This window comes from Enoplosus armatus, chromosome 1 (assembly GCF_043641665.1).
Source record: "Enoplosus armatus isolate fEnoArm2 chromosome 1, fEnoArm2.hap1, whole genome shotgun sequence".
NCBI classification, from domain to species: Eukaryota; Metazoa; Chordata; class Actinopteri; order Centrarchiformes; family Enoplosidae; genus Enoplosus; species Enoplosus armatus.
In genome coordinates, this window is record NC_092180.1 from 15,302,642 (window position 1) to 15,329,468 (window position 26,827).

General features: G+C 40.7%; 1 protein-coding gene across 2 annotated transcripts in view; it reads left to right on the forward strand.

Moving 5' to 3' along the window:
* Nucleotides 1-26,520, forward strand: part of myo1ea (myosin IEa) — a 50,021-nt gene extending 23,501 nt beyond the window's left edge. The window contains exons 6-29 of one of the 2 annotated variants that reach the window (XM_070925212.1): nucleotides 1,156-1,245; nucleotides 2,197-2,328; nucleotides 2,659-2,793; nucleotides 3,074-3,206; nucleotides 6,542-6,738; nucleotides 6,865-6,945; nucleotides 7,625-7,711; nucleotides 7,813-7,896; nucleotides 9,529-9,696; nucleotides 10,730-10,815; nucleotides 13,049-13,130; nucleotides 13,403-13,509; nucleotides 15,097-15,195; nucleotides 15,656-15,800; nucleotides 19,064-19,178; nucleotides 19,267-19,436; nucleotides 19,528-19,673; nucleotides 21,501-21,647; nucleotides 21,775-21,932; nucleotides 22,470-22,559; nucleotides 22,685-22,889; nucleotides 23,582-23,617; nucleotides 24,605-24,774; nucleotides 24,895-26,520. In XM_070925212.1, coding sequence (XP_070781313.1) covers nucleotides 1,156-1,245; nucleotides 2,197-2,328; nucleotides 2,659-2,793; nucleotides 3,074-3,206; nucleotides 6,542-6,738; nucleotides 6,865-6,945; nucleotides 7,625-7,711; nucleotides 7,813-7,896; nucleotides 9,529-9,696; nucleotides 10,730-10,815; nucleotides 13,049-13,130; nucleotides 13,403-13,509; nucleotides 15,097-15,195; nucleotides 15,656-15,800; nucleotides 19,064-19,178; nucleotides 19,267-19,436; nucleotides 19,528-19,673; nucleotides 21,501-21,647; nucleotides 21,775-21,932; nucleotides 22,470-22,559; nucleotides 22,685-22,889; nucleotides 23,582-23,617; nucleotides 24,605-24,774; nucleotides 24,895-24,971 — 2,940 coding nt within the window. In that variant the 3' untranslated portion in view covers nucleotides 24,972-26,520. The remainder of the gene's footprint in view (nucleotides 1-1,155; nucleotides 1,246-2,196; nucleotides 2,329-2,658; nucleotides 2,794-3,073; nucleotides 3,207-6,541; nucleotides 6,739-6,864; nucleotides 6,946-7,624; nucleotides 7,712-7,812; nucleotides 7,897-9,528; nucleotides 9,697-10,729; nucleotides 10,816-13,048; nucleotides 13,131-13,402; nucleotides 13,510-15,096; nucleotides 15,196-15,655; nucleotides 15,801-19,063; nucleotides 19,179-19,266; nucleotides 19,437-19,527; nucleotides 19,674-21,500; nucleotides 21,648-21,774; nucleotides 21,933-22,469; nucleotides 22,560-22,684; nucleotides 22,890-23,581; nucleotides 23,618-24,604; nucleotides 24,775-24,894) is intronic. The other variant, XM_070925277.1, reaches the window with a different exon arrangement.
* Nucleotides 26,521-26,827: the final 307 nt, after the last annotated feature.

The following is a 26,827-nucleotide window of genomic DNA, read 5'->3' on the forward strand; positions in this document are numbered from 1 at the left end:
TCCACCAAGGCAGCGTTATAAATCATCTTCAGGCTTTAGATTTAACAGTAAATCCTGTGTGTTATACTTTTATAGCATCATTATTGTTTTGAGTGTTCAGAGTTGTACAGTATAAATGTCTCTTAAAGCTAGTTATGAAAATAACTCTCTTGGTTGTTTGTTTAAACAAATGTGGCCGTTACAGTGGATACACACACACACACACACACATGCACACACACACTTTGTCTCCACCTCTTCCAGCTCCCGTTCACCATCACTTCCAGTTCACATAGCTCCCTTCAGCTTTGAACACATTGTGCTCAGTACAGCACATGCATTCTTATGCAATGTGTTTATGGTGTGCGTTCACACGTGTGTGAGAATAGTTTTGAATAGATAATAACTCCCTGTCCTCCGAACATATTTGTTCATCTGTCTGAGCTTTGTCATCTTCACAAAGACTAATATCTATTCATATTCATACATAATTAACACAAAGATAATCAAAGTTTCAGACATAGAATATTGATTTTAACATCTTAAGACCATGTTGGAAATGTGTTCTCACTTTAAGTTGTTCTCCCTTTGGTTCAGGGTGTTTTGAAGCTCCACAATAAATCAAATCCAATCTAAAATATATTAGTGTGGGAGGGTTCCCTTGGATGGGTAACATGTGATAAAGTACTAAACTAATAGCTGTATGGATCTATAAATAGCTTGAAGTGTGAAGTACAGTGTTTATTTTTTCCTTTCATTCAGGACTATGTTTAGTCCAAGAAATAACTTCCACTTAACTTCTGTGTATAATAATGGAAGTGGGAATAGCTCTGTCTGCTGTACCGATTTAAAACTCATGTGTTTCTGACATGCAGATGGCTCACAGGAAAGATAATGTCCTCCAGACTTTGTGTGTCTGTCTGTAGATGTGTGTGTGTGTGTGTGTGTGTGTGTGTGTGTGTGTGTGTGTGTGTGTGTGTGTGTGTGTGTGTGTGTGTGTGTGTGTGTGTGTGTGTGTGTGTGTGTGTGTGTGTGTGTGTGCTCATATTTGAGTGGAAAGTTCCAGAGAGGTACACACCAGCCTGTCAGTGAGGGCGTGAAGTGTGCAGTATCTCTACCTGCAGTACAGTCTGCCCATGACGTAGCTAACAGCTCGTTGCCTCTGTTTCCTCGCAGCACGTCAAAGACATCATCCTGCAGTCCAACCCCCTGCTAGAGGCCTTCGGCAACGCCAAGACTGTGAGGAACAACAACTCCAGCAGATTTGTAAGGCTTCCATTTCTGATTTGTGCCTAACATTGCGGCTGGATTCATAACTGGTCCTTGTTAACCAAAGAAAACATATGAAAGTCCATTTCAAAGAGTGGGAAAAAGTTAAAACAGGAGAGTGAATTTGAAAATCTTCCTCCAAGGACACATATCTGCAGTATAAGTGAGGACGACTCTGGGAAATCATTACATAGACAAAATTAGAATAACCCACTCACATTGCAAATCCTTAACTGTGCCGCTCAGACATAAATACATGCAGTAGGTACTACTTACTGCGGAATAATTTGAGGACTCAACTTTTCTGTGGCTCACCTTTTGGATCCAAGCTGAGACTTTTGAAAACAAAGATTTGCAGCAACAGCTTTTCTCCTGTTTTCTGTTTTATTGCATGAGGAGGCAAACCTCATGTGTGTCCTGGTTAACCAGCGCTATGCTGTAAGGACACACTGCACAGAAAGACATACATGCAGAACCACTGAGGCACATCCTCTACTGCTTACAAAGGGACTTAAAATTAAGGCACATTTTTAGAAAATGTCTTCCCTCAGATCATTTTCAGCTGAGTCTATTGGTTAAGTGTTCAGGTTAGCATACAAAGCATACAAAGCAGTATTGTCTCAGTGGTTGGGATATTTTTAGATCCAGTTTTGGGGAAATGAATTTGGTTTGGCACCAATGGCCTGAGATCACTACTTTTGAGGTACTGTCTTTGAATAAATAGTGTCTCTGTTCGCTTTTGGGACTGGAACAAATATTACATTACAGGCTCGTCTGGAGAAGAGAGCAAGACAAAAAGCAGGATCAGATTTTTATATAAATGTACACACACGTCACTAGCAACCCCAGAACTGCCAGGTGGCAGTATTTTAGATCTTATAGCTCCGGCTTTAAGCTTTATTGCAGCCCACTCCGTTACTGAAAGGCAAACATGCTTTGATCCATCAGGGGAAATACTTTGAGATCCAGTTCAGCTCCGGTGGCGAACCAGACGGAGGGAAAATCTCCAACTTCCTCCTGGAGAAGTCACGTGTCGTCATGAGGAATCCTGGAGAGAGGAGTTTCCATATATTCTATCAGGTGAGACTCATTTTGTCGAGCTGAAGAGCGAACGGGGCACGTTTGGCCCGTGAAGAGGGCCTGTGAGGGGATTTCAGGACACATTTGGTCGGACGTGCCATTTGGCTGCAGGAAGAGGGTCAGTCTGTTTTCATTGTGGATGGCTCGAGGTCCCTGGAAGAGATAGAAGTTCAGTCTTACCATAGTGCAGTTTTCTGCAGTGCAAAGTGGAGCAAAGCATATAAATATAACATGAAAATGTATAAAAAGGACATACTACACACAGGCTTTGTGCAAAAGCGTGTCTATTGCTGCATCTACAATACACATATATTCATTTCTGCTCCACAGTTGATAGAAGGAGCCAGTGGAGAGCAGAAGAGCAGCCTGGGAATCACAAGCCTGGATTACTACACTTACCTCAATCAGTCTGGTTCCTACAAAGTGGACGACATCAATGACAAGAGCGACTTCCAGGAGACAATGGTACAGCCTGACTCCTTCAGTTTAACTGGCAATAACCCCATCACCTTCAGTGGTGTTGTGTATGTCTATGAATCTCATACCAGTGTTCATGTGGCTCACAGTCTCTTCTCTCTCTCCCTACCAGTCCTCTTTTGTTTTCTTTTCCAACGATCTCCTCCTGTTTTTGTTTACCAGTGAGACCGCAACAGGAGTAATTAGAGAACACAAGCTAGGTACCACAGGAGTGAGTAAACCCACACTGCGGCCCTGATTTAGTACCATCTTTCTTTTGCTTTCCCAGCATGCCATGGACGTGATTGGCATCTCAGCGGAGGACCGCGCCATGGTGCTTCAGATTGTGGCTGGAGTCCTGCACCTGGGAAACATCACTTTCAAGGAAGCAGGCAACTATGCTGCCGTGGAGAGTGAAGAGTGTAAGTAGGCTCACACCAGAACCTGTTCACAAAAGAGCTGAGCACTGTCCGGTCTTGTGCTTTATGTGGTTCACACCAGGTAGCAACAAACAAAGCTCACACTAAAACTTTTATGAAAATGCTGTTTTTAGTTTGCTGTTTAATATTTAGCTGGGAAGGACAGACAAAAATAATCCTTTTTAGGTTTATCCTGGCAATCGATAGCTATTGTCTCGGACAAAAAAAACTATTACACTATCAGTTAACTGTGTGTGTGGACGGGAAAAGGAGTTAACTGCTATTTATTTTAACTCTCCGACATTATTTCACTCCCCTTCAGAACAGTGGTGTGGCTAGCATGTTGTTGTTCAACCTGATCAGAGAGAAACAGCTTTTTAAGTTGTAGGCGGGTAGAAATTTCCAAGGAATATAAGGCATTAAAAAAAAAAATCAAGTTATAACAAACAAGACAAGACACATTTATTTACAAACTTTGACCTGATGATGGCGCTAGATGAAAAGTCAGGAAATCACCAGAGTTATTGTGATTCATCCTCTGGATAACATGAATGTCTGTACCAGATTTTGTGCCAGTCCATTTGATAGCTAGTTGTCTAGATATTGAGAACAGGAGTTAGGGGATCAAAGTCAGTAGGATTCATCCTCTGCGGACCATGAATGTATCACGGCAATCTATCCAATAGTTGCTGAGATATTTCAGTCTGGATCAAAGTGGTGGATGACCAACATTTCCATCCATAGGGTCACGTTGCTAGCTTGGCTAAAAAGACGCAGATACAGTTTTATGGTTATGACTGAGGCTGAAGACAAAGCTGCTGAAGTCCAGGTTGAGACTGGTTTGTGGTGAATTCAGTTTCATTCTTTTCATTGTGTTCTTGCCTTTCTGAATGTTTCTCCTCTCTTCAGTGTCCCGAGCTGCCCTACTCTGGTTGGTTTTGGAGGATATTTCTCTCTCACCACTTTCACTCCCTAAAGTTTTATTGTGTTAATGCAGGGCTACAGCCAACTGTCTGGAGTAATCCAGGCCATGCTAGATTACCAGAAAATAAAACGCCATTATTGAAGGTCTGGACATAACTGTATTTCGTCAGAGACTAAAATTACTTGGAAAAATACTTCTCCTTCTGTCCCCTAGCCTTCTCCTGCCTCGTTTTATTCTTCTCTTCTTTTTTCTTTTCCTTTCTCCTTCCTTCTCATGCTGTGTCTGTATGATGCAGATGAGAGTTCAGTTGCCAGCATACAAAGCCTTGGTCTGTTCTGTGCAGACGCAACAGCGGCACTCCATAATCTCTGCCTTTCCTGTTCCCTCCAGTCTCACTTTAACTGCAGTGTGTTGCACAGATTCAGACCCCTGCTCCCCATATGAAGCCTCACCAGCCAGGTTCACATAGACATCGACTTGCACTCAGCAAGAAGAGTCAGTACGTCATCTCTCGTTGAAAGAAATGCTGAGACTACTTATATAAATCATTTGGACATTATTTGGCTGGTCGCGGCACTATTTAGTTAAACGTAACTTGATCCTGACAGTGACGTGTTGTTTTGTAAAAAGGACTATTTTAGGCTCTTAGGCCTTTTAATAGGAGCGCTATTTTTAGGTTTGGCATGCACAATTTGGCATTTATAGCTGCATCATTCAACATGAAACCTTTGGAAACTTTGGAAACATCTTGAAGAGAATTTAAACTAAAGTTAGGTTTGTTTGAAGAAGCCTTATCTGCAAAACATGAGTTTGCAATGGACCTGATCTAATTAATCTGCACCAGTGGTTCTATTAGGTTGACATGGTTCTTTACAGGAATACTTTTATTAGATTTTTTGCTGGGAGTTAGATGAGAAGACCAGTACCACTCTCATGTCTGTAAGGTTAGTTTAGCTTAGCTTAGCACATAGACTGCTGCACAAAGAGGTCACTGCGCCCAGTTGCAAAATAGTCCTGCGCTTAACAAGCAATGAAAGTGTGACGATCTCACCAGGAAAATCTCATCCATTATGACAATGGATCTGGTCATTTTATTTTTGTCTTTCCTGCCTCAAGTTTGCTTTATTTCTTTAGGCTGCATCACCATGACTAAAGAAAAAGTCCCACACCTGAACTTAAACATGCAAATATCCAAAACTTTAAACATTGTTTTCATTTCAAGTGAAGCCAAGTTAATATTGTAGAAGTGAAGCAATGAGTGACAGGATCATTGTGTGTGTCACATCTCATGGGATGAGTGAAGCCACATGCTTCACAAACCTCTGTCCTGACAACACTCCCTCCTATTCCTCTCACTATCCGCTGCCACTTTGACTAACAAATTTTCTGTTCCCGAAGTTCACACACGCAGCCTTTGTAAATCCTCCAGGCCGTAGTATACAATCCATACTTTTCCTGCCGAACCAAAGAATGACTTTTCCTCATTATTCAAGCAGGCGTATGGTCAGTCACACCCTTATTTCCCATAAGGGGAGCTACTGCAGTGGTCTAATGCATTCCCAGACACAGTGAGTCTGCAGGCCTGAGAGCCATTTCCTTTTAGGGGAAGTGAGTCACTGTAATAAGGCAGGGAGGGGCTCTCAAGGGAGAATATCAACGCCAGGTCGGGACAAATGATCTGCGGTGTTCTCAACACTCTTACTTTCAAGGGTTAGCCCAAATACTATTCTTTTATTTTACATTCAGCTACAATTCAAAGCTCACCTGCTCTGAATTCCCTCCAGAGGATGTTTTGTTTCAGCGGTTCAGCCACAGAATTGCTCCAATTTTGTGGCTTTACACCATAATTGCATGCATTGTGATTATCAGTAGAAGCCTTTCTGATTGGTGAGACTTTATCACTGATTGATAAAAGTAAATGTGGTGCAAAAGGTATATTGGAGCACTGGATTTGCAGTGGTTCTCTCTGCTATGCAAAGGTTACATGAGGCTGCCTTTCGAATGAATGCAATCCTGCACGTTGATTTGCATACTGGTTTTCAGAGAAATGTCTCTTTGCTGTTTCAGAGCAGGATCCATTACTAACATCCTGCTTTATTTCTCCGTTTATCTTAATAGTACAGCCACAACTTAATATACCATAACAGTATGTTATATTCATTATGGATTAATCTGCAGATTATTTCCTCGATTCATAATTCAATCTATAAAATGTCTGAAGATGAAGGAAAAAAAGCCAATTACAGTTTCCCATTGTCCATATGAATGCATGCAGAATCATAATGACTGTCCTGTGCTGTAACATGCAGATATTCCAGCTGAGCGAACACACTCTTTAAGGTTTTTCTTAAATGAAAAATGGGTAACATTTCTTCCGTCCTCCTTCTGTTCTCTATCTTCTGTCTTTTAACAGTTCTAGCCTTTCCTGCGTTTCTGCTTGGAATTGACCAGAACCGCCTGAAGGAGAAACTGACGAGCCGGAAGATGGACAGCAAGTGGGGAAATGCGGTGGAGTCCATCGACGTGACGCTGAACGTGGAGCAGGCGTGTTACACGCGTGACGCCCTCACCAAAGCCCTGCATGCACGAGTGTTTGACTTCCTGGTTGAGGTATGATTGCATGTTTGTACAGTTTTAGACTTCAGTACATCTTTATATACATACAAAACTGTCATAAGTAACAAAACTGTGTTTAACCTATAATAAACCTTTATTTTGGTGACACTTTGATTTCAGTCCATCAACAAAGCCATGGTGAAAGATCATCAGGAGTTTAACATCGGCGTATTGGACATTTATGGATTTGAAATTTTCCAAGTAAGTGTTTTTGGCCGTTTCACAGGCTGACACATGGCTACTGGAATTTAACTCTGCAGCAACACATAAATTAGATTAACAGGTATTAACTTTGAGCATTTAAACAGATTAAACACAAAGGATAAGACTAATTTATAGAGTATGTGGATTAAGTTCTATCTCCTGATTGAGACAGCAGACCTCAACGTGCTTTTTCTAATCTGATTACTTGTTTGTTTAGTTTGCTTCCTGTTTAGTCCTTGACTTGTTGATAGGATTGGACAAACTAAATGGAGGTGTTTTTTTGTATTATTTTGATTTGCAAGAGCCCTAGATTCCTAATATCAAGTACAGATTATTAGTGTGTACCATGACACTAAATAACATTATCCACTGTGAACAGTATCTAATCAGCTCCACCAGCTCTGTCTGTTTTTTAGTTTGAAGGTTTTCTCTTTGTAAACACAATGTAAGAAAAGGTTGACAGACAGGAAGATGCAGACCACCATCACAAAAGGCTCAGGCTGAAGCTCCAGTGTATGTGCTGTGAATTGCACAATGGGTCCCTTCCTTTATTACTAGGCAGCCTGTGTATAACTCCAAACAAAACCCATTGAGCTTAGAGGATATCCATACTCTACTGAAGATAAAACTCATTTAGTCTGTATGGATTTTATTGACCATGTTGTCTCTTCATCAGAAAAATGGATTTGAACAGTTCTGCATCAACTTTGTGAATGAGAAACTGCAGCAGATATTCATTGAGCTGACTCTGAAGGCAGAGCAGGTAAAGTTCCTCCACAGTCTGCATTTGGTCTGTTTTTTTTTCCAGCCTCATTAGATGTTTTATATTCTGACTCTAAGCTCTGTTCATGTCTCTCTTTGTAGGAGGAGTATGTGCAGGAGGGCATCAAGTGGACTCAGATTGAGTACTTCAACAACAAGATTGTCTGTGATCTCATCGAGAGCAAAGTAAACAATATAATGAACCATAAATAAATATTAAAGTAAACAAACTAAAAAGTGTGCACTGTCAGCAGGAGGAACTCCCACCGAGGGAGTCACAATCTTTAAAATGAATAATAGAAAATATGCATATGCATCTGGAAATTCATCAAAAACACATATGACATTTTATAAACCAAAAGAGGAATTGGTTAATCAAGAAGGTCACTGGCAGATGAATCAATAAGGAAAATAATAGTTTGGTGCAGCTCTAATGATACATGTGGTAGATTTGTTATGGTTCTTTAGAAAATAGTACAAATGTATTAAAAATACCCTATTTTGAAATGTCAACAAATTTAATCTGACTTCATTATATTCTGTCATAAACAACATTCATCCATCCATTTTCAGTAAATGCTTATCCCTAGCAGGGTCACGGGGGGCTGGAGCCAATCCCAGCTGACATTGGGCGAGAGGCGGGGTACACCCTGGACAAGTCATAAACAACATGCAAAGACACAAATATAAAAAACAAAACAAACTATAAATAGAAAATGTAAAAAAAAAAAAAGAAATATGGTCCAGATCAGCACCAAAAACCACGTGGTGGAAAGCTAGTCTATGGCCAGATTTCTTTGAAATCTATGATACAACCTCTTGTTGTAAACTGAGTTTCAAGCTTCCGCCAAGTTTCTGCTCTGTTGCCCCGACTTGCAGCTTAATATCCTCAAACGTGCCGACATGCCTCTTAATTTGATTTATCTGTCCCACTGAGAGGTCTAATCCATGAAATCTACAACAAGGGCTTTGAAACAAGCCTCCATCTGAGAGGAGCAGGGGATCTGTATCGGTGCCTGACAGTTCAGCTCTTTACACCAGACCCACTTTAGTTAATCCAGTGACAACTTTACATGTGTCTTTTAAACAGAGGCTTGTGCTCTTTGAGTTAGAGACACTGTTACCACTGTGCAAACTGAAGGCCACTGATCAACTGAGAACATAATGGAGCAATGTATGAGAGAGAGAGGCTGTGCTGAAGCTGCTCCACTGTTAGAGTTACAGCTTATACAATTCATAGCTTTTGTACTGCAGCTTTCACATCACCTGTAGATGCTTAGTTGGTGTCAAAAAGTGAAGATTCTTGTTTGTAACTATGTTAAGATATAGTTTAATACATATAATTTGTGCTTGTAAACGAAGTGAACCTTACCATGATATTTTATAATGTCACATTTCTCATTTTACTTGCTATTAGTTATCAACTTCTAACACATTAGGGCTGCAACTAACAATTATTTTCATGATCAAATAACCAATCGTGTGGTCTATAAAATGGCAGAAAATAGTGACAAATTTCCATCACAATTTTCCAGAGGCAAAGGCAACATCTTCAAATATCTTGTTTCATCCAACCCTCAGTCCAAACCCCAAAGATATTCAATTTACTATCATAAAAGACTGAGAAAACCAGGAAGTAATCACAAGGAAGTTGGAACCAATTCTTCCAGCTGTAGTACACATGGAGTGGATATTCCAATTGGACATGCAAATCTAACAGAGAAAAGGTCAAAAATGAATAATCTATCAACTTCACAATCTATACAAGTGTCAAACTGTGATGATAATGAATACAAAATGTTTTCCTTGTGATCCCAGAATCCTCCTGGCATCATGAGCATCTTGGATGATGTATGCGCCACCATGCACGCGGTGGGCGAGGGAGCCGACCAGACCATGCTACAGAAGCTCCGAGTCCAGATCAACACCCACGAACACTTCAACAGCTGGAACCAGGGCTTCATCATCCACCACTACGCCGGCAAGGTCAGTCTGAGTGCACTCAGTTAAAGTGCTGCATACGTTTTCAGAGGACTTTGGTCCAGTTGTCCAGCTCATATCTCATATCAGGTCCGGATATAAACATTTATGAATTCTGGCAAGAAGTGTATCTAAAGTTTTTCGAACACACACAGAAAAACATATTTTTTATATTTACCGATGCTTGTATGCCTTGGTTCACAAAAGAGAAAGATTGCAGCATTCAGTATAGGTTTTACAGTGACCTTCATGCACTTGTCTTTGCCATGGTATAAACTGTAAACAGTCATGTTATGCAGCAGGGAGCTGACAGCAACTTTTGGAAAGTTATTAAAATGTCATTTTTTATGGTGTTGGTATGGGAGCTGTTCCTGTTGTATGATCTGTCATAAATACCCTTTACACAGCTGGTACTTTAATTCTGGAGTCGGTGTCGTCATCTTTGTCCTTTTAAGTTTTTCCCATCTAAACTAACTCTGTCTTTGTCTATTTATGGTTTGCTTATGTAACAGTGTCTAACAACGTCATACATGTTAAATCAGCCTTATTCAATTTATACATTACAGTTCATCAGACGTCTTTTGGGTTTTTTTCGCATTGATTTTCTTTTCTGGTGGTCTGGGCCGAGGTTGTCCCGTGTCATTCTCCAGATGTGTGGTGGCCTCAGCCTGGCACACATGCCGCACACTTAATGAGCCGTGCCATAAAGACTTGAGGGGCTCCCATGACCGGGCTCGAAACATTCCTCCAGTCTTGGCCCACAGTATAGCAGAAATAACATGGTTAATTTATACACTTTTAAACTGCTGCCGGTTTTATAGGGAAGCTAATCCTTGGTGGTGTAAAGTTTGGATCTGCAGTGGTCCATTTTCTTTTCCCGTAAAATTCAAGCCATTGATTTTGGCCAGAATATCAGTCACAATTTTTTACTTTCACACAGGTGTCCCCTTTCATTTTGTTGGAGGTTTCAACCAGGTCAACCTCGCCCTCTTTGATAGTTATGACTCTTTAGAAATCTTTTTGTATGTCCGTCCTCCAGGTGTCCTACGACGCAGAGGGTTTCTGCGAGAGGAACCGAGACGTCCTTTTTACTGACCTCATTGAGTTGATGCAGAGCAGTGAAATGTAAGTAACTCCTATTTAGACATTGCACCGACATGTGGTGAGGATTTCTGTGGTGCTCACTTAAAGTCTTCTATTGTGATGCATATGGTTATAATTGAACACATCTGAATGAGAGTTTCAGATGGGGGGACGTAGCAGAAGTGTGCAGGACTGGGTTATGTCATGCCCTTCGCCCTGAATCACATCTAGCGTCTGTCCAGATATGCTGCTTTTGGGGTCTACCCAGTTTGGCATTACAAGTGCAGTCTCCCCGCGGGGCTACATTGTGGAGTCTGGTCCCCCTGTGTTTTGGTTTCTTGAGCTTTCTTTGTGTCAAAGTGGCCATCTGTGCAAACAGCCTGCATTGTCTGTGTAACCCCTGCAGGCCTCAGCCACTGCTTGCCCCCCTTTTGTGTGCATGTTTTGTGAGGCATGAAAGGAGGTTATGTCAAAATCTCATTCAGACACGTGCTGGAAAATATATACATGCACTGTACAAATACACAAACATATGCAGTACAGTATACACACGTAGATAAAAGAGTTTGGCACAGTAACGCATAAAGGAAGCCTGAGAAGGAAGGAAGCAGCCTCATTCCTCAGAGCAGCAGGTCTGAATGGAGTAGAAAGGAATGACCAGTATTGTCAGCTGGACAGTATTAGCAGACGTGTACATACAACCTGCTGATCCTTTCTTCTGTGTCCATAGCCTTGAGTCAGATGTTTCAAACCAAACAAATACCAATGTGGGAGAAAGCCAGAAAGGGGATGGAATTTAAAAAAACATGAAAAAGCACCGTGAACCAATCAAATAATAAACAGCAAAGGCGGCGACAGGAGCAAGTTGAAATAAGTCGAATGCTAAGCAGCAGTACATGTCAGCTTTAGACCAGGCCTGACAGTCACCACAATTTTATGTGAGCTTTCAAAGCAAAAGCAGCCAACACAGTTCAAAAGGAGCCAAATACTTTGTGCCCAAATGACACGTGTGCTGATCACAAAAGTGAAGATCATGACTTTACATTATGTTTTCATTCATCAGATAATCTAGGCAATCCTGATGTGTAGCCTTTAAATAAATCATTGACATCAAGTGAATTTACAGCATAACTGCTTAGAAAACCTACAAGATATCATTGTTAATTTCAATTTACAGCTCTGAGTAAAACGTGCGTCATTCGACCTCGCGGAAAAGCTTCTACTCCTTCACAAAAAGTGGGTGTAGCACTTTTCCATAATACAGGAGCTTGCTGATACATCATGGCTCAGTCCACAGCTGCAGATGGCTTTAAATGTACCTCTGTCACAATTAAAACCCCCGCTGTCCTCTATTTTACTGCTATATATCAAGTTCTATAAAAATATAAAAAGTTAACTCATGTGTTTTATATCTATAAACTAAAAATACAAACCTGAGCTGCTTTCCTTTAGGATATCCTTGAAATTAGTGTCCTGAGTCTTGAGAAAGATGTGGAAACTTCACAAATATCTGCTACATTCAGACCTGCAGCAACACATCATAATGTACTGATGATGATGATGATGATGTAATAAAACACCACAGCTATAAATTGTAAGTTTAGGATTAGAAAAAAAAATGTTATTCCATGAAATCCAAATTGACTGGGATCCAGTAATCTTGCTGGAGGGAGTGTAGATCAGCACTGGTTGACCAATATGTTGTTATTGTCTGTTTATTCATCCATTTGGGAGAAAGTGAGAGGTTTAATGTCAAAGTTACTGGATATTAGTACTGGTGTTTTGTTTCTCTCTCTGTATTTTGGAGAAAAGCAATAAAGGACTGCATAAAAACAAGTTACCAATTGTTGGTTTTAGAAAAAGCTACGACCCATCGAAAAAAGGAGAGTTAGTTCATGTCCTTTTCTAGGATCCTTTTCTCCTCTTCTAGGGCAAGAGGCCAAATTTAAATCAAAAGTAATTCATTATTTTATTTAACCAAGCGTGTTGTATTTGCAACAATTTGGGGAGGTTTGCACAAATACAGCACAATGTGCACATACACATCTCTTGTTTCCCCCCAGCCCCCAACTCAGACCTTCCCAAGTGCTTCAGGAATTTAAACCAGTGACCTTAGTCAAAGGTCCTTGGTTCTTTAATCATTACCTGCATTTTTGCTTTTGGCTGCCAGGGAAACTCAACTTTTTTTTCAGGTCTACAACACTTGTTTTTTGTTGGTACGAGGATGATATGTCAATCCTAACTCCCAGTCTCCTCACCTTTTGTCCTCTAACAGAGCCTTCATCAGAGCACTGTTTCCAGAAAACCTCAACGCTGAAAAGAAGGGTCGACCCACAACTGCAGGCAGCAAAATAAAGGTGTGTGTTTAGCAAAGTGTGTGTGTGTGTGTGTGTGTGTGTGTGTGTACAGTATGTACCTGTTCCTCTTCGTTATCAGGGTCGCTGTGGGAAAAGATAATGTGTGTGTTTGCTGTTCAGTGAAGTGTCCTTCAGCGGTCAGTCAATAACGGGCCAGTCATTCAGTCACAGCATTTTGGGTTTTCATGATTATGACCATCAGTCTCATCTTCATCTTACCCCCCCCTCCCTCACCCCCCTTTCTTTATCTTTGCTCTTACTCCACCCTTTAGAGACAAGCCAATGATTTGGTGAGCACACTGATGAAATGTACTCCGCACTACATCCGTTGCATCAAACCTAATGAAACCAAGAAGCCCAGAGACTGGGAAGAGAGCCGGTAAGTGACTCACTGTCGCCCTCACAGTCACCATGTCTCCAACCATCCAGAGCCTGTATGTGTCAAACACTTAACAATTAAGAGTAAAAAAACACATTTTCTGAGTGACACATTTATCAAGTTATTTACTCTAAGTGTGAGAGTAACATTTAAGAGTAGCTTTCAAGTGAACACATGATTTGTCTATGTATGCTTTGTGACAGCCAATTACATCTGCTGTATTGTTCATTCTTTTAAAATATCCTTACATTTTACACAGCGTGTAAAGAAAAAAAAATTGATTTTAAGTTTTAAAAAAGTTACATTTGTTTTTGTAAAACTTAAAATCCCCAGTAGCAATTAACACAGAGAAATTGACAACAATCTGATATATTTATGATATATGAATAAGGGTGAAATAATAGAAAATTGGCTGAAATAGAGACAAAAAAAATCTACCTTGAACAGGAAATATATTATGCTGCTGTTAAAACAGATAATACTGAGAAGTGACAAGTGCCGACAATAAATATGCATCCAAAGTGACTGCAAACAAAATCAGTGCCACCTTTGTTCTTGTAACATCCAGCTGACATATCACTCATCATCATCACTGATATTTTGTACAATCTCTCTTTCATTTAAGTCCAAAATGTCACTTTCGCGGGTCTCTAACTATTCTCACACATAAAGTAAACACTGGATCATTGTTCTGATCTGTTCTGCCTCCACCCGTTCTGTCTTTTTTCTCTTTTTTGGATGTTTTCGGTCCGTCTGAAGAAGTCATGTGAGACGTGTTCCCCCCTCTTTAGCCCTTTGTTTCAGTTTCCCGCTCTTTCTTCCCCGCTCACAGGATCTGGGCATTACATGTTCAGCTGCAGAGTGCTGCTGTATTGTTCAGAGCCTTTGACCTTCCTGTTGTGAGTCGGGTGCAGGGTGGCTCATTAATTAGCACCGGATCTGCTGTTTTCACAGGAAGTCTGAGTGTACTAAGTAGTGCTTAAGGTCTTTGTCTGAGGAAAAAGTTAGCAAAACGCAGCTGCTTTGCATACAATGACCTGTGATTATCCCTTCCGGTAGTGGAGTGGGACCTTCATGTGCCATAGACCTGGTAAAAGATATTTGAGTTAAAGTTGATAGCTGATAACTCTAACCACCGATAGTAAAATGCAAGCTAGTTGTGGTTATAAATCAAAGTAAATTACGTGGCAATGTTTTTTTTTCTGCTGTAGATATAGACATGTGTTGCAGACTTGATCCCCTTAAAGACAAAGATGTTATCTTTTTTATGTCTTATGGTATTAACTGCTTTATTCTCATTTTTAATAATTAAATGCAACACAAATGTGATAAAAACTGAAGGAAAAAAAACAGCAAACATAAACTTCCACCAATACAACACCACATTCGGAGGAGTCAATCAGTCAGTCAGCATGTATGAGTACATGCTGAGTTTTACTCCAATTTAAAGCTGAAACGATCAGTCGATCGACATAAAATTAATTGCCAACAATTTTGATAATTGACTATCATTCAAGTAATTATGTGGGCAAAGGTTGTTAATTTTATCCTAATGTTGATCCTGGGTCTTTTTTTTTCTATTTTAAGAGTAAAGCACCAAGTGGAGTACCTGGGTCTGAAGGAAAACATCAGGGTGAGGCGTGCTGGCTACGCCTACCGCAGAGTCTTCAGGAAGTTCCTCAACAGGTAACACGCCTCCGGCTCACAGTGAGGTCATATTTATTTTTGACTTTGATTTGGTTCATACACACACAGGGTTGCGCCTGATAGGTTTCTGCACCTGATCCTGACCTTATTAAGCAGATTGAGTGCCAGCCATGATGTGACTGATCCACATTAAATATGGTTTCTCTGAATTATAAAATATTATGACATTGGCCTCATGTTACTGTCAAAATGGTTTCACTGAGTTTCACACAGTGATTATACAGATTATTAATTTGGGAAAAAGAGAGCACTGGTATCAGATTGGTAAACACCCTGAGTTTAGCGGCAGGGAAAATGTTGGATTGTTATAACATCAACATTAAAGTTTGTCCAGCTTGAAATCTGTGTCATGTTATGTAAATAACCCCCCATCCAAACCCCTGCACCCGCCCCTTCTTATGTATAGCGCTTTATCTCTGCTAAACTCTCTGGTCCTCAGGTACGCCATCCTGACCAAAGAGTCCTGGCCAACATGGCGAGGAGACGAGAAACAAGGCGTCCTTCATCTCTTACGGTCTGTCAACATGGACCAGGATCAGTTCCAGCTTGGTCGCACCAAGATCTTCATTAAAGCCCCCGAGTCGGTATGTTTTGACATCTGTCTCGCCTTCAGACTGTCACATCCTGCTCTTTTGCTTAGTCTTTGCCCATTATAACACCTCATCTCTCTAAGAAAGCCATCCAGGAAAATGTAAGACGAAGCAAAAAAACTTGCAGCCCAACTTCTTCATATGTTGTCCTTGTGCAGACGTAGAACTGAAATCACATGTCAGAATGTCTGCTGGCGTGCAAAAAGCCTTTTTGTTAGGGAAAAAACTGAACTCACCATTTTTGTCCTAAACACCATAAAAGGGCACTAGTGTCCCAAATCATGCTCGAATCCCTGTTGTAGGGGAGGAGATTGAACCCGACCCTTGCACCACGTCAGCACTGAGTCAACACCGCTCTGGAACTAAAACACAAGTACAGGCTGTGGTTGCAGAGTTTGGGGGGACATCGTAAAGGCTTGTCTTTTTTCCACCATAACTACTTTTTTTTTTCATGATTCCTATGAAAGCAGCACTTGTGTGAAGCCCGTGCTCTCACTTATTAACATTTGTACACATCACGCACGAATGAGCATGCAAGTGCGCACACACACACACACACACACACACACACACACACACACACACACACACACACACACACACACAGATTTATGTTTAGAGGCTAATACACAGACATCTCAGTTTTAATTCAGGCCTTACAGCTGATCCTGAATGCCTTTACTTATTCATTGCAGCCGTGTACGCCAAGAGCCCCCCATCCCCCACACTGCCAGACTGAGAGTCCAAGTCATTGAGGTGTGCTAATGAAACGCAAATATCACACAGGGTGGACCGCTGAAATGAGCTGCCAGGCTTCTCAAAACAAGCCTCTCTGTCTGATAAGACACTGACACCAGCTAATTAGTCGAATGACTGAAGAGCTTTTTTTCTGTTGGATGTAATAAGTGAAGTTTGTTCGACGCCAAGCCAGATGTTGGAGAAGAGTCTCTCCTTCGAAGTGGTGATGGATGAACGGTGGCTCACTAAGTGTTGCGTTGAGGCCGAGTGAAGACTACAGAGAGTTGTCATTCAGATGTGATTTCATTTAAAAGTGAATTGTTATGATCTATTTTGCCATTTACTAACATGGTAACTTTTTTGACGTTTTCTGTATATATATGTTTGTCACAGTTATGATAGTGATAAGGGCTGAAATTATTTTTCCATTAGTGGACCATCAGAAAGAAATCGGCAACAATTCTGATAATCAGTTAATTGTCTAGGTTAATTCTTCAAGGAAAATTGAAGAAATAACCTTCAGTTTTGTGTTGTAAATCTTTTCTGTTGGACAAAACAAGTCATTTGAAGATGTCGTTCATTTCATCGACTAAATGGCCCCCATATTTATCATTTATAAGAAGTATATAAACATTTAATGAACAGTTTGTAACAAACTATAATGTAGTTGTAACAAGCTATAAGTTTATTTTTATTAATGTACAGTATTTGTCAGAAATCATAATGTCTCCTATGAAGACATATTTTATATGAATATACCTGTGTTTTACTATATTGTCATTAATTAACTGTTTATACAGCAGCCTCCACTTATGGGAGTTATAGTTGTTGACAAATACATGAATAGACACTAATATCTACTCACAACCACATTGTAATGTGTTATAAACCATTTATTAGATGTTTGTATCGTGCTAATAAATGCTAAATAGGGTAAAGTAAAGTGTTTCAGACTAACTGTTTAATCAATTAATCAATTCACAAATGAGTGAATTTATTTATTTATAATGAAAATAATCATTAGTGCAGACCTAATAATGCTTTGGTTTGAAGTGCCAGTCAGATGTTTTTGTAACAAAGACATCAGGAAGTAGCAACATAAACCAAAACCCCGCCTGCTGTTTGTGGTTGGATTTGTCACCTGGGAAGTTGAATCACTTTTCTCAGCCTCAGTGATTTCATGGTGTCACTCTCTCAATCGGTGACTTGGTGCATTTTTCTCCCTTCCAGCTTTAGTGGCTGAAGTTTGATCTGGTGTGTTGTGCTGCGGTGTTGTTTGTGGCCGGCCGTGTCGATGCCAGGCCTGTTAGAGCAGTGGGCAGGATGTTTAGTCTGGGAGGGAGAGGGCAGAGAGTGTGATTGCGTGTTTAGAGGCCCATCAGGAAATGACATAGACTGGTGAGAAGACTGGTGGTCTCTTGGCCCAGAGTCAGCTCCTTGTGCAGGAAGTGGTGAAATGACATAACAACCAAAAGTTGTTTTTTTTATGTGTATACTGGTAAGCCTGTATTAACTATACAGAACAATATGGAGCAATGTGTCTATGAAGATTATACAGGACAAAAACATTGTACAAACAAATCAAACACTTAACAATTTTCCTGTAAACCTAATACAAAGCACCAATAAATTATCCTGCATTAAAGGATAGGTCCACATTTTCTTCAAGTCTGTCTCAAAACAATACTCGTAATCATTCCTCCTGTTCAAATCGGCCAATAGAAAATCCTTAACCAACATATTCCAGATATATTCCAAAGTATATCTGACGTTAATGTGTGACTTCAGCAGTCTGAGTTTGTCAAATCAAGTCAGTATCTTCCAAAGTTACAATCTGTTTACTATGAAACTCCCTCTTTGTATTACTGTCCCTCCAATGCATCTCAGCAAGGAAACACAAAGAGACTCTAACTTTAGAAGATACCCACTTGATTTGATTAATAATATATTTTTGCACAGTATATGAGGACTGTGGGTTTTGTCCCCCACCACTTCCATTAGAAACACATCAGGAAGAGATCTCTTAATGACCAGTATGAACAGGACGAATCATTTTGGTAAGAGCAGATGACTGAAGTAGCTTTTTAGTGTCCAAGTTCTGACCTCAAAAACACAGAATTGACGTTGTAGCTTTAGTTCCAAAAAATGACATTGTTTTGGTGTTGAAGTCGTCTCTTATTGTCACATACATCACGGTTTGTACGTTGTTGCTCTACAGCTCAGCAGAGCAGTAACCGGCAGGACCATATTGATTCGAGTACTAAATGGTTTGTTGCCAACAGTCCAACCAAACTGCCTGCACCGTAGTTCAGACTCAAACCTTCATTCTCACACTGAAAAGCAACAGAAATCTAAACATTATCAGTGATGGCAGATATCTGGCTGTACGCAGGCATGTTCAGTATGTGCGTGCAGTCATTCCTTCCATTCACTCTGTTCAGGTGTGTTTGGGTTTGTGCACTGAGGTATGCCCGTCTCTGACTGCATGCCGTGCTGTTTCTCTTTGTTTGCGTTCGCAGCTCTTTCTGCTGGAAGAGACGAGGGAGCGCAAGTTTGACGGCTACGCCAGGACCATCCAAAGAGCCTGGAGGAAATACGTGGCCCGCAAGAAGTATGTCCAGATGAGGGAAGAAGGTGAGTGACATCTTTACAGCTTTATTTGTCTGTCCTGTCTGCCTCGGTCTCTCTCTCTCACTCTCTCTCTCTCTCTGGGTTTATCTAGCGTCTGACCTGCTGTTGAACCGGAAGGAGAGGCGGCGACACAGCCTCAACAGAAACTTTGTAGGTGACTACCTGGGTATGGATGACAGGCCTGAGCTCCGGCAGTTCCTGGCCAAGAGAGAAAAGATCGACTTTGCAGACAAAGTCACAAAATATGACCGCCGCTTCAAGGTTGGTCTCCTTCAGTCTGCAGCCAGTCTCTGTGGCTAAACAGCTGACAAAACATTTATGGAGTTCTTCTGTTTTTTTCTGCTTTGTTTAGGGGATCAAGAGGGACTTGATCCTGACCCCAAAGTCCGTGTACCTGATTGGAAGAGAAAAGGTGAAACAGGGACCAGAGAAAGGGCAGGTGACAGAGGTGCTGAAGAGGCGGGTGGATGTGGAGAAGATCTTGGCAGTGTCTCTCAGGTACAAAGTGCCTTTCAGTACACATTCCCTCAAATGTAGGACAAACTGGGTTGTGATGTTTCAAGTAATATAACATCTGTATCAGGTGTCAACATCGACTCCCTGGCAGGAGTGGGAATACAGGTTCTTACAATAGCTTTCCACTGTTGCATTCAGTTACTTTTGCTCTTGACACTTGAGTTATGCTCAAGTATTTTAGTCCTTTAGGTTTAAATGGTTGTTCAAGCAGGCACAGAAGTCATTTTGTAGTCACATGTTCCACATGCAGTTCAAGCATTCAGGACCACATGTTTCAAATAAAAAACGTCCATATAAACAAATTTGGTGCTCACTCTATCTTCATAAGTCAACTTTAAACGCTTCATCCTGCTGCTGCTGCTGCCCCACCTCCAGCAAATCTAACTCCTGCCGCATTCACATTTAGGTTTCTTTCAACAAGAATGTTTCTTTCAGTATGTTTCAGATTATGTTAATTCAGGTGGTTTTCCAGTCTTTGTCAAAAGAGGTTCCTGATTGAAAGAGCATATTGCAGGGAAACCAATAAAACATATGTATAAAAAACCTGTGTTCCATGACCTGCATTATCCGGCAATGTACTCTGGTGTAATTGCTTTTTTGATATTTTACCTCGTGCATTGTCTGCTCCTACATGTTGTTTCTCAGCATGTCTCTTGGCCCGGGCTTCCCTTGAAAAAGAGATATAAAACAACTTACTTAGTCTGAGTCTGAGTCTCTCTTCAGCTGCCACTATTTAATAAAAGCAAAAATAAAAATAAATAAACTGGGAATTCACTGGGACCCAGAGCTCTCCACAGGCATTATGGGTGCTGATGACCACACAGACAAATCATCACACAGCAATGCTGCCATTGAATGTCCTGTTTTCACTACATACACAGGGCGCAAGATTTTTCTGAAATGTGCTGTGAGCATATTAAGAAACAAATCTGTTTGTACGAGTACAGGAAGGTACCAGTCGGTAATGAGTTGTTTCCAAAACAAGACAATAGCTGCTTGACATGCAGCACAGGCAGATTGTTTTGCAGGGGCCCGCCATATAATCTGTAGACATTGCAATGCTGAAAGTCATGAATCCACTTCAAAGCCACAGTCTGGATTTCCAATCACACAAGTTCCCATGTTCCTGTAAATGTCACACGAGGGACATTGAAAACATGTGGAGTGTATTAAACCCACCTCTTGTATACACATCTGTCCCTTTTGTGTGCGCAGGTCTGACTGAAAGCAGTTTGGTCCACATCTCAGAAATGTTGCTGAAATAACACGCTGTAAAAAACATCCTCATTAAGGAACATAGAGTAGTTTAAATAGAAAATAGAAATAGAAAAATAAAAGGAACTGAAAGACTCGAGGGGTCTTTGTTGTCGAGGGGAACGCCGTATAACTTGTTTTAGAGGTAGAAATCACAGAACTGTTGGTGCGAGCATGTGGCTTTTGAGTCAGTGGGGTAATATGGACCAGGTGGTGCAATGAGCGAAAGCAGGAGTTGTAAAAAGCTCATCAGAAAAAAACTCCACTTCACTGGGAGGAACAAAGTATCCTTGTGTGGGTTACAGGGCACAAGCTGTCTTCCTGCTTCAGATGTGAGCTGCTTTGTGAGGCCCTCTCTCTTTCTATGCAAATGTGAAAGATGATTCTGACTCTCCATCTTGACTTCCATCAAAGCAGAACGGTTAAAGTGTCTTTACAAAATCAAAAAAAGACAATCTTGTGAATGTATTATTTCTCAGAGACGTTTGTTTCACTTTCATTTTAAATGTTGTATCTCAATAAATGTTCTGTTTGTGTTTTGTTTGTTTTTTCCAGCACAATGCAGGATGACTTCATGATCCTGCATGAGCAGGAGTACGACAGCCTGCTGGAGTGTGTCTTTAAGACGGAGTTCATCAGCTTACTGTCTCGCAGGTTTGAGGAGAAAACCCAGAGGAAGCTACCACTCAAGTTTAGTAACACGTAAGTAAACGCTAAATAGATTCAGGGTCAGACAGAAAATAATATCCTAATGAAGCCACAGGGACCATTTAAAAAGAATGTAACTTTGGCTTGAGCACTATAAAACTACATTTTTCTCCCCCTTCAGACTGGAGATGAAGTTGAAGAAGGAGAACTGGGGCTTCTTGAGTGGGGGCGGCTCCCGGCAGGTCCTGTTTGTCCAGGGTCAGGGAGACATGCCCGTACTGAAGCCCTCGAGCAAATCTCTGCAGGTCAGCGTCGGCCCCGGGCTCCCGAAGAATACACGTGAGTATTAACAGGCCTAAAGTTCAGAAATGACCTGTTCTCACTCTGAGCTGTGATAACATACACCTGAGCTGTGGAGTCATGAGTTCATATATACATACTTATGTATATATAAGTACATGTAGCTTAATTTATGGTGTATTTATAGAGAAAGAAAAGAGAAAGGCGTGGGAGCCAATATTGATACACTTATATTTTTTTATTACTATATTTTTATAATGAAAAAAACAGATCAAATCTCACTTTTGTTTGCAGAAGTTAATTTTATTTAGTTTAGCCTTTAGAATAGCCTACAGCTAATGTTAGTCTGTGAGGGTCATCTCTGTGGAATAATCGTTTAAATTCAGTTTAACACAAATTTTATAACGCATTCATCATTCTTCTCTAAAGTAGACACATCCATTAGAGATAGAGCTTGAAATATTAGTCATCACTTCATCCCCTCTTTAGTTCTTTCAGCTAAGATTGTATTTTCTTCTTTAATCTACGTGTTATGTCTTTCCAAATGTCTTTGTTGTATATTTATCTCCTCCTCAGGCCCCACCAGGAAGAGCTTCGCTCAGGGTCGCCCCAATATGTCCAGAACTCACCAGAACATCCCCTCACGGGCTGCACCGGGACCTCCAGGTACAGCGTTTACACCAACCACCTCACAGGATTTGAACAGCCTTTTCTTACATCCATGTGGACTAAAACACAGCAGGACCCATCTTTATCTTCTTTTATCTCTGTTTTTTGTTTTTTTTATGCAGTTGCTCACCAGAATGGTGGCCTTAAAAACACCAACCACGCAGCCAATCAGAGGAACTCACAGCACCACAACCAGAGGCATCCCTCGCATGGCAACGCAACACGCCCCTTCCTGCCCAGCAACATTAACCAGCTGACGGAGCGAGGCGGCAGCCGGCCGCAGCCCAACCTGGACTGTCTGAAAGTCCCTGATCAGGGAGCCGCAGGGTGAGAAACTGACACAGACACAGTGAAAGCAAAATGCACAGACCACACAAACAAAATAACACAGTTTAATCCTGTGACAACTCCTCCTAATAGTTTAATATGTCAAAGGGAGAAGTCTCCAAAATCGCAGTTTTGCAGTTTAGCTGCCAGCTAGTGAGCAAATTTTTCTGCACCAGAACTCAGTTTGTTGGTTCTGTGGTGTTTTAACTCTGAACTTTTCCCAAAAGACCAGACCCCCTTTTCCTATTTGCACTACAGTATGACTCACATGTGAACGAGCTGACGTATGCTGCTACGTCAGCTATTATCACACTAATTATCATTCAGCCTAATATGGCTCAACTTTGTGGCCGTGTTTATAGATGTGATTAGGTTAGTTCTCACCTAAATCCCTTTCCTATTCGGTGCTTACATTCTTGTGTCTACTCTGTATAAATAAATGCATTTACACACATAAGATCATTTATATTTGATATATATTTTTGTGTATTGTTTAATAATATAGTTAACAGCATAACTGCTGACTGTGATATGGTTTTTAGGCAGTATGGTTACAGTGTCTCACGTCACATGGACAATTTTTATATGGCCTCAGGTACCATAAACACACACTCATACACACACACACACACACACACACACACTTGTGTTTCTGTAATTTGGCATAATCTGGATAATTTATTCTTTTGTAGTAATGGAGACAGACGGCCAGCTTCAAATGGAGGAATGTGAGTTGGAGTGTTTGCAGTGTTTTTTTGGTGGCGGTTTAGGACTAGAAAAGCTTTCAGCTCCAGGACACGTTGATGCTTTTTCTTTTGTACATTTTGGTTTTTTGACTGCAAAGAAGTTCAAACTCGCTAAAGGAGCCCGACTAATATTTCATTTTCTGCTGCTGCTCAATTTCTTTCTTTGATATCAAATGGGAATTCTTTCACAATTCATCTTGATGTGACAGATCTTCCATTTCTGTAATGAAAGATCCTCAAAAGAGTTTTTGTAGTGAAAGAATCCCTGCTGCGCTCCTCCGCTGATGGCTCATTTTAATCAGGGATCTGTGTTATTAAAGAGATGAAACTTAAACTCAATAAGTTATTTGATCCTCAGTTAGTTGAGCAGTTGAGTTAAGTTGTTCACTCTCAGTCTTTATTATTAGATTTGGCATTGTGTTAAAAAATCATTTGAAAAAAGAGCTCTTAAAGGTACCGCTGACTCTGGATCAACACTCTCTGCTCTGAAAGTTTTAGTCTCAGTTCATTTGTGAAAGATGAAGTGTGTGCTCAATCACCATCTTATAGCTGATTTGCAAACAACTGCATTTTGTTCAAATGCAGAATTTTCAACACAAAGTATTTCTTTATGCTCCCTGATGCACATTCATCCAGTAAGATTTACAGCTGCTGTCAGGTGGAAATAAAACTTTTTTAACTTGGTCACAATGTGCTTCTGACAGCTGTGGAAAAATCTAAATCATCAAATTGGAGTCAAATGTTTTTTTTTTATAAAAACAAGATGGTGATTATGCGTGCACACATATTTTTGGGATGTACTTTGTTAAAAGTGTAATATCCCATAAAACACACCTCACCTAAAAACAGCTTCTTCTGTCTTACCTTCACAGCCGCTGCAGCACAGTGAACTGATTTGTTTCTGTAAGACCCTCCTGCAGATGTTGACAGTCGTGTGGTTTCTCTTTTTTTTTTCTTATCATGTCTCAGAGCCCACAGACCATCAGCCAGCAGGCCTCAGCCGGGAGGAGGACGACCCAAACCTGCACCCAAACCCAAACCCCAGGTGCCCCAGTGCAAAGCTTTGTACGCCTACGACGCTCAGGACACAGACGAGCTCAGCTTCAACGCTGATGACGTTATCGACATCATCAAAGAGGGTGAGCGCACGACAAGACGGCCTTTAGACCGCTTGCTTTTAATCTGCATCATTTTTGTGAAGATCACAGTCAGATGTCGGCTTGAAATGGGAAACTAATCCAGTCGTGTCTGTTGGTTAGACGCATCCGGGTGGTGGACAGGACGACTTCGAGGAAAGCAGGGACTTTTCCCCAACAACTACGTCACCAAGATCTAGGAGCTGCCGGTTTACAGCACGAGGAGGAGGAGTAGGAGAGCCTGCTGCGTCCCTGCTGACCCTCTCAGAGGACGGGATGGAGCTTACAGTCAGAGAGAGAGAGAGAGAAGCACCGTGAGATTCCTCATGGAGAGAAACTCACACTTCCTTCACTACTGCCTTTTGTAGTAAGCGAATGTAACTCTCGGTTACACCACCAGGCCTAAAAGACCGACCGGCTTGAAACCGAGGCTCTGCTTTATAGACTGTTTGACCCCGGGGGGGTCTGTTTTCCTCCACAGTCCCTTTGAGTACCGAACAAAACTATTTATTGTATTTATAGCTTTCTGTGTTCCCCTTACTGTCATTTATATCTTGCTGAGGATTTGAGCTCAAACATTTTGAAGCGCTGGAATGAAGTATGCTTAATCTGTGGGACCAGGCTGTGAGTTTTATTCTCAACACATCGTTTTTTAGATGAAGGTTTGAATGCTGAATCAAAGGCGGTCGTCTCAGTGTCAAAACTGAAGTGACTGCTGCTTTACCAGGAATATTTATTTTGGTGCAGAACTGTAATTACTTTACAGGGAACAGAGTTTCAGTAAATGATCACACTGTGATTTTTAATGATTTTAAATACCAAAGCAACATCAAATTTTAATATTCCACATCCACAAAAAAAATTCAGAGGGCAAGTGGTGAATCACCTGGAAAACCACCTTCATTTTTATTAGTTTTTGTTGTTTTTGTTTTTCTATCACAACAGTATATTTTCGACACAGAGTAGAGGCCACGCATACTGTAACCTGAGCATGCTGTCTGTGGTGTATTAGCACTTTATTGGTACAGGTACTACCTTGGACACAGACACCGTCACTCGTTCATGCCACAGCCAGTAAGTCAAGTCAATGAAGGACAGGTTGCCAAGCTAGCAATAAGCCGAGTTACTGAGGAGAATAATTTGTTTACATGAAATGATAACACAGGCATGTTTAGATCTGATTCTGTATATGTGTTCATATTTAGGAGTACGCCTGTCGTTGGTTAGATTTTAAATTAATTGTTTTTGTGTTTTCTTTGAAGGATCTTAGTATTCTGTTATTCTCACTGCTTTTGATACTCACGGGGCTGCTTTATTTCCAGTTCAGCTACACATAGATAATAATGGTTATCACAGACTTGGGTGAATGGATTTTTGTTTTGTCAAGTGCAAAAGTTGTTTTAGGTCAAAGAAATGTGTTGACATTTTTCTGTGGCACTACAAAGAATTCCTTTTGGTTCTGCTCGGCTGTTTCTGCACATCTCTTTTGCACTGCTGTTGCATTACTTACACATTCCTTAGTCTTTTTTTTTTAATCAAATAACAACATTACGCTCTAGTCAGTGAAAACTGCTGGGAACTGTCATAGATCTTCTGCATCAACAAATATAGTTTGATCTTGGATGGTTGAAAACATCCTTGTGCAATACAAAACAGTAGATGAGTCTTTTAATAAAGCATGTAATATTGTATATTAAACTGCTTTGTTTTGTTTTATTATCAGAGAAGTCATTAAATGAACAACGATCACTCTGATGTTTATGTTTATTACCACGTTCACATGCCATGCAGTCCAAGAAGTACTGAGATCACAAGTTCAAGTAACTCCAACAGATACATTTTGACCAAACCCCAGTAAATATTGTGTCATTTATTGCTAAGCTATTTCTAAGCTACTTTAGCTATTTAGTTGTTTTTTCCCCAAGAATTAATTTAACTGTTAAAATACATCGTTTGATGAAGGTAATTGTTTATTTAGAAGAAGTGCCACAATAGCTTCCCTACATGATTGGTCTTTCTGCATTCAGGAATAAACGTCTGGAGAGGAAATCAATGA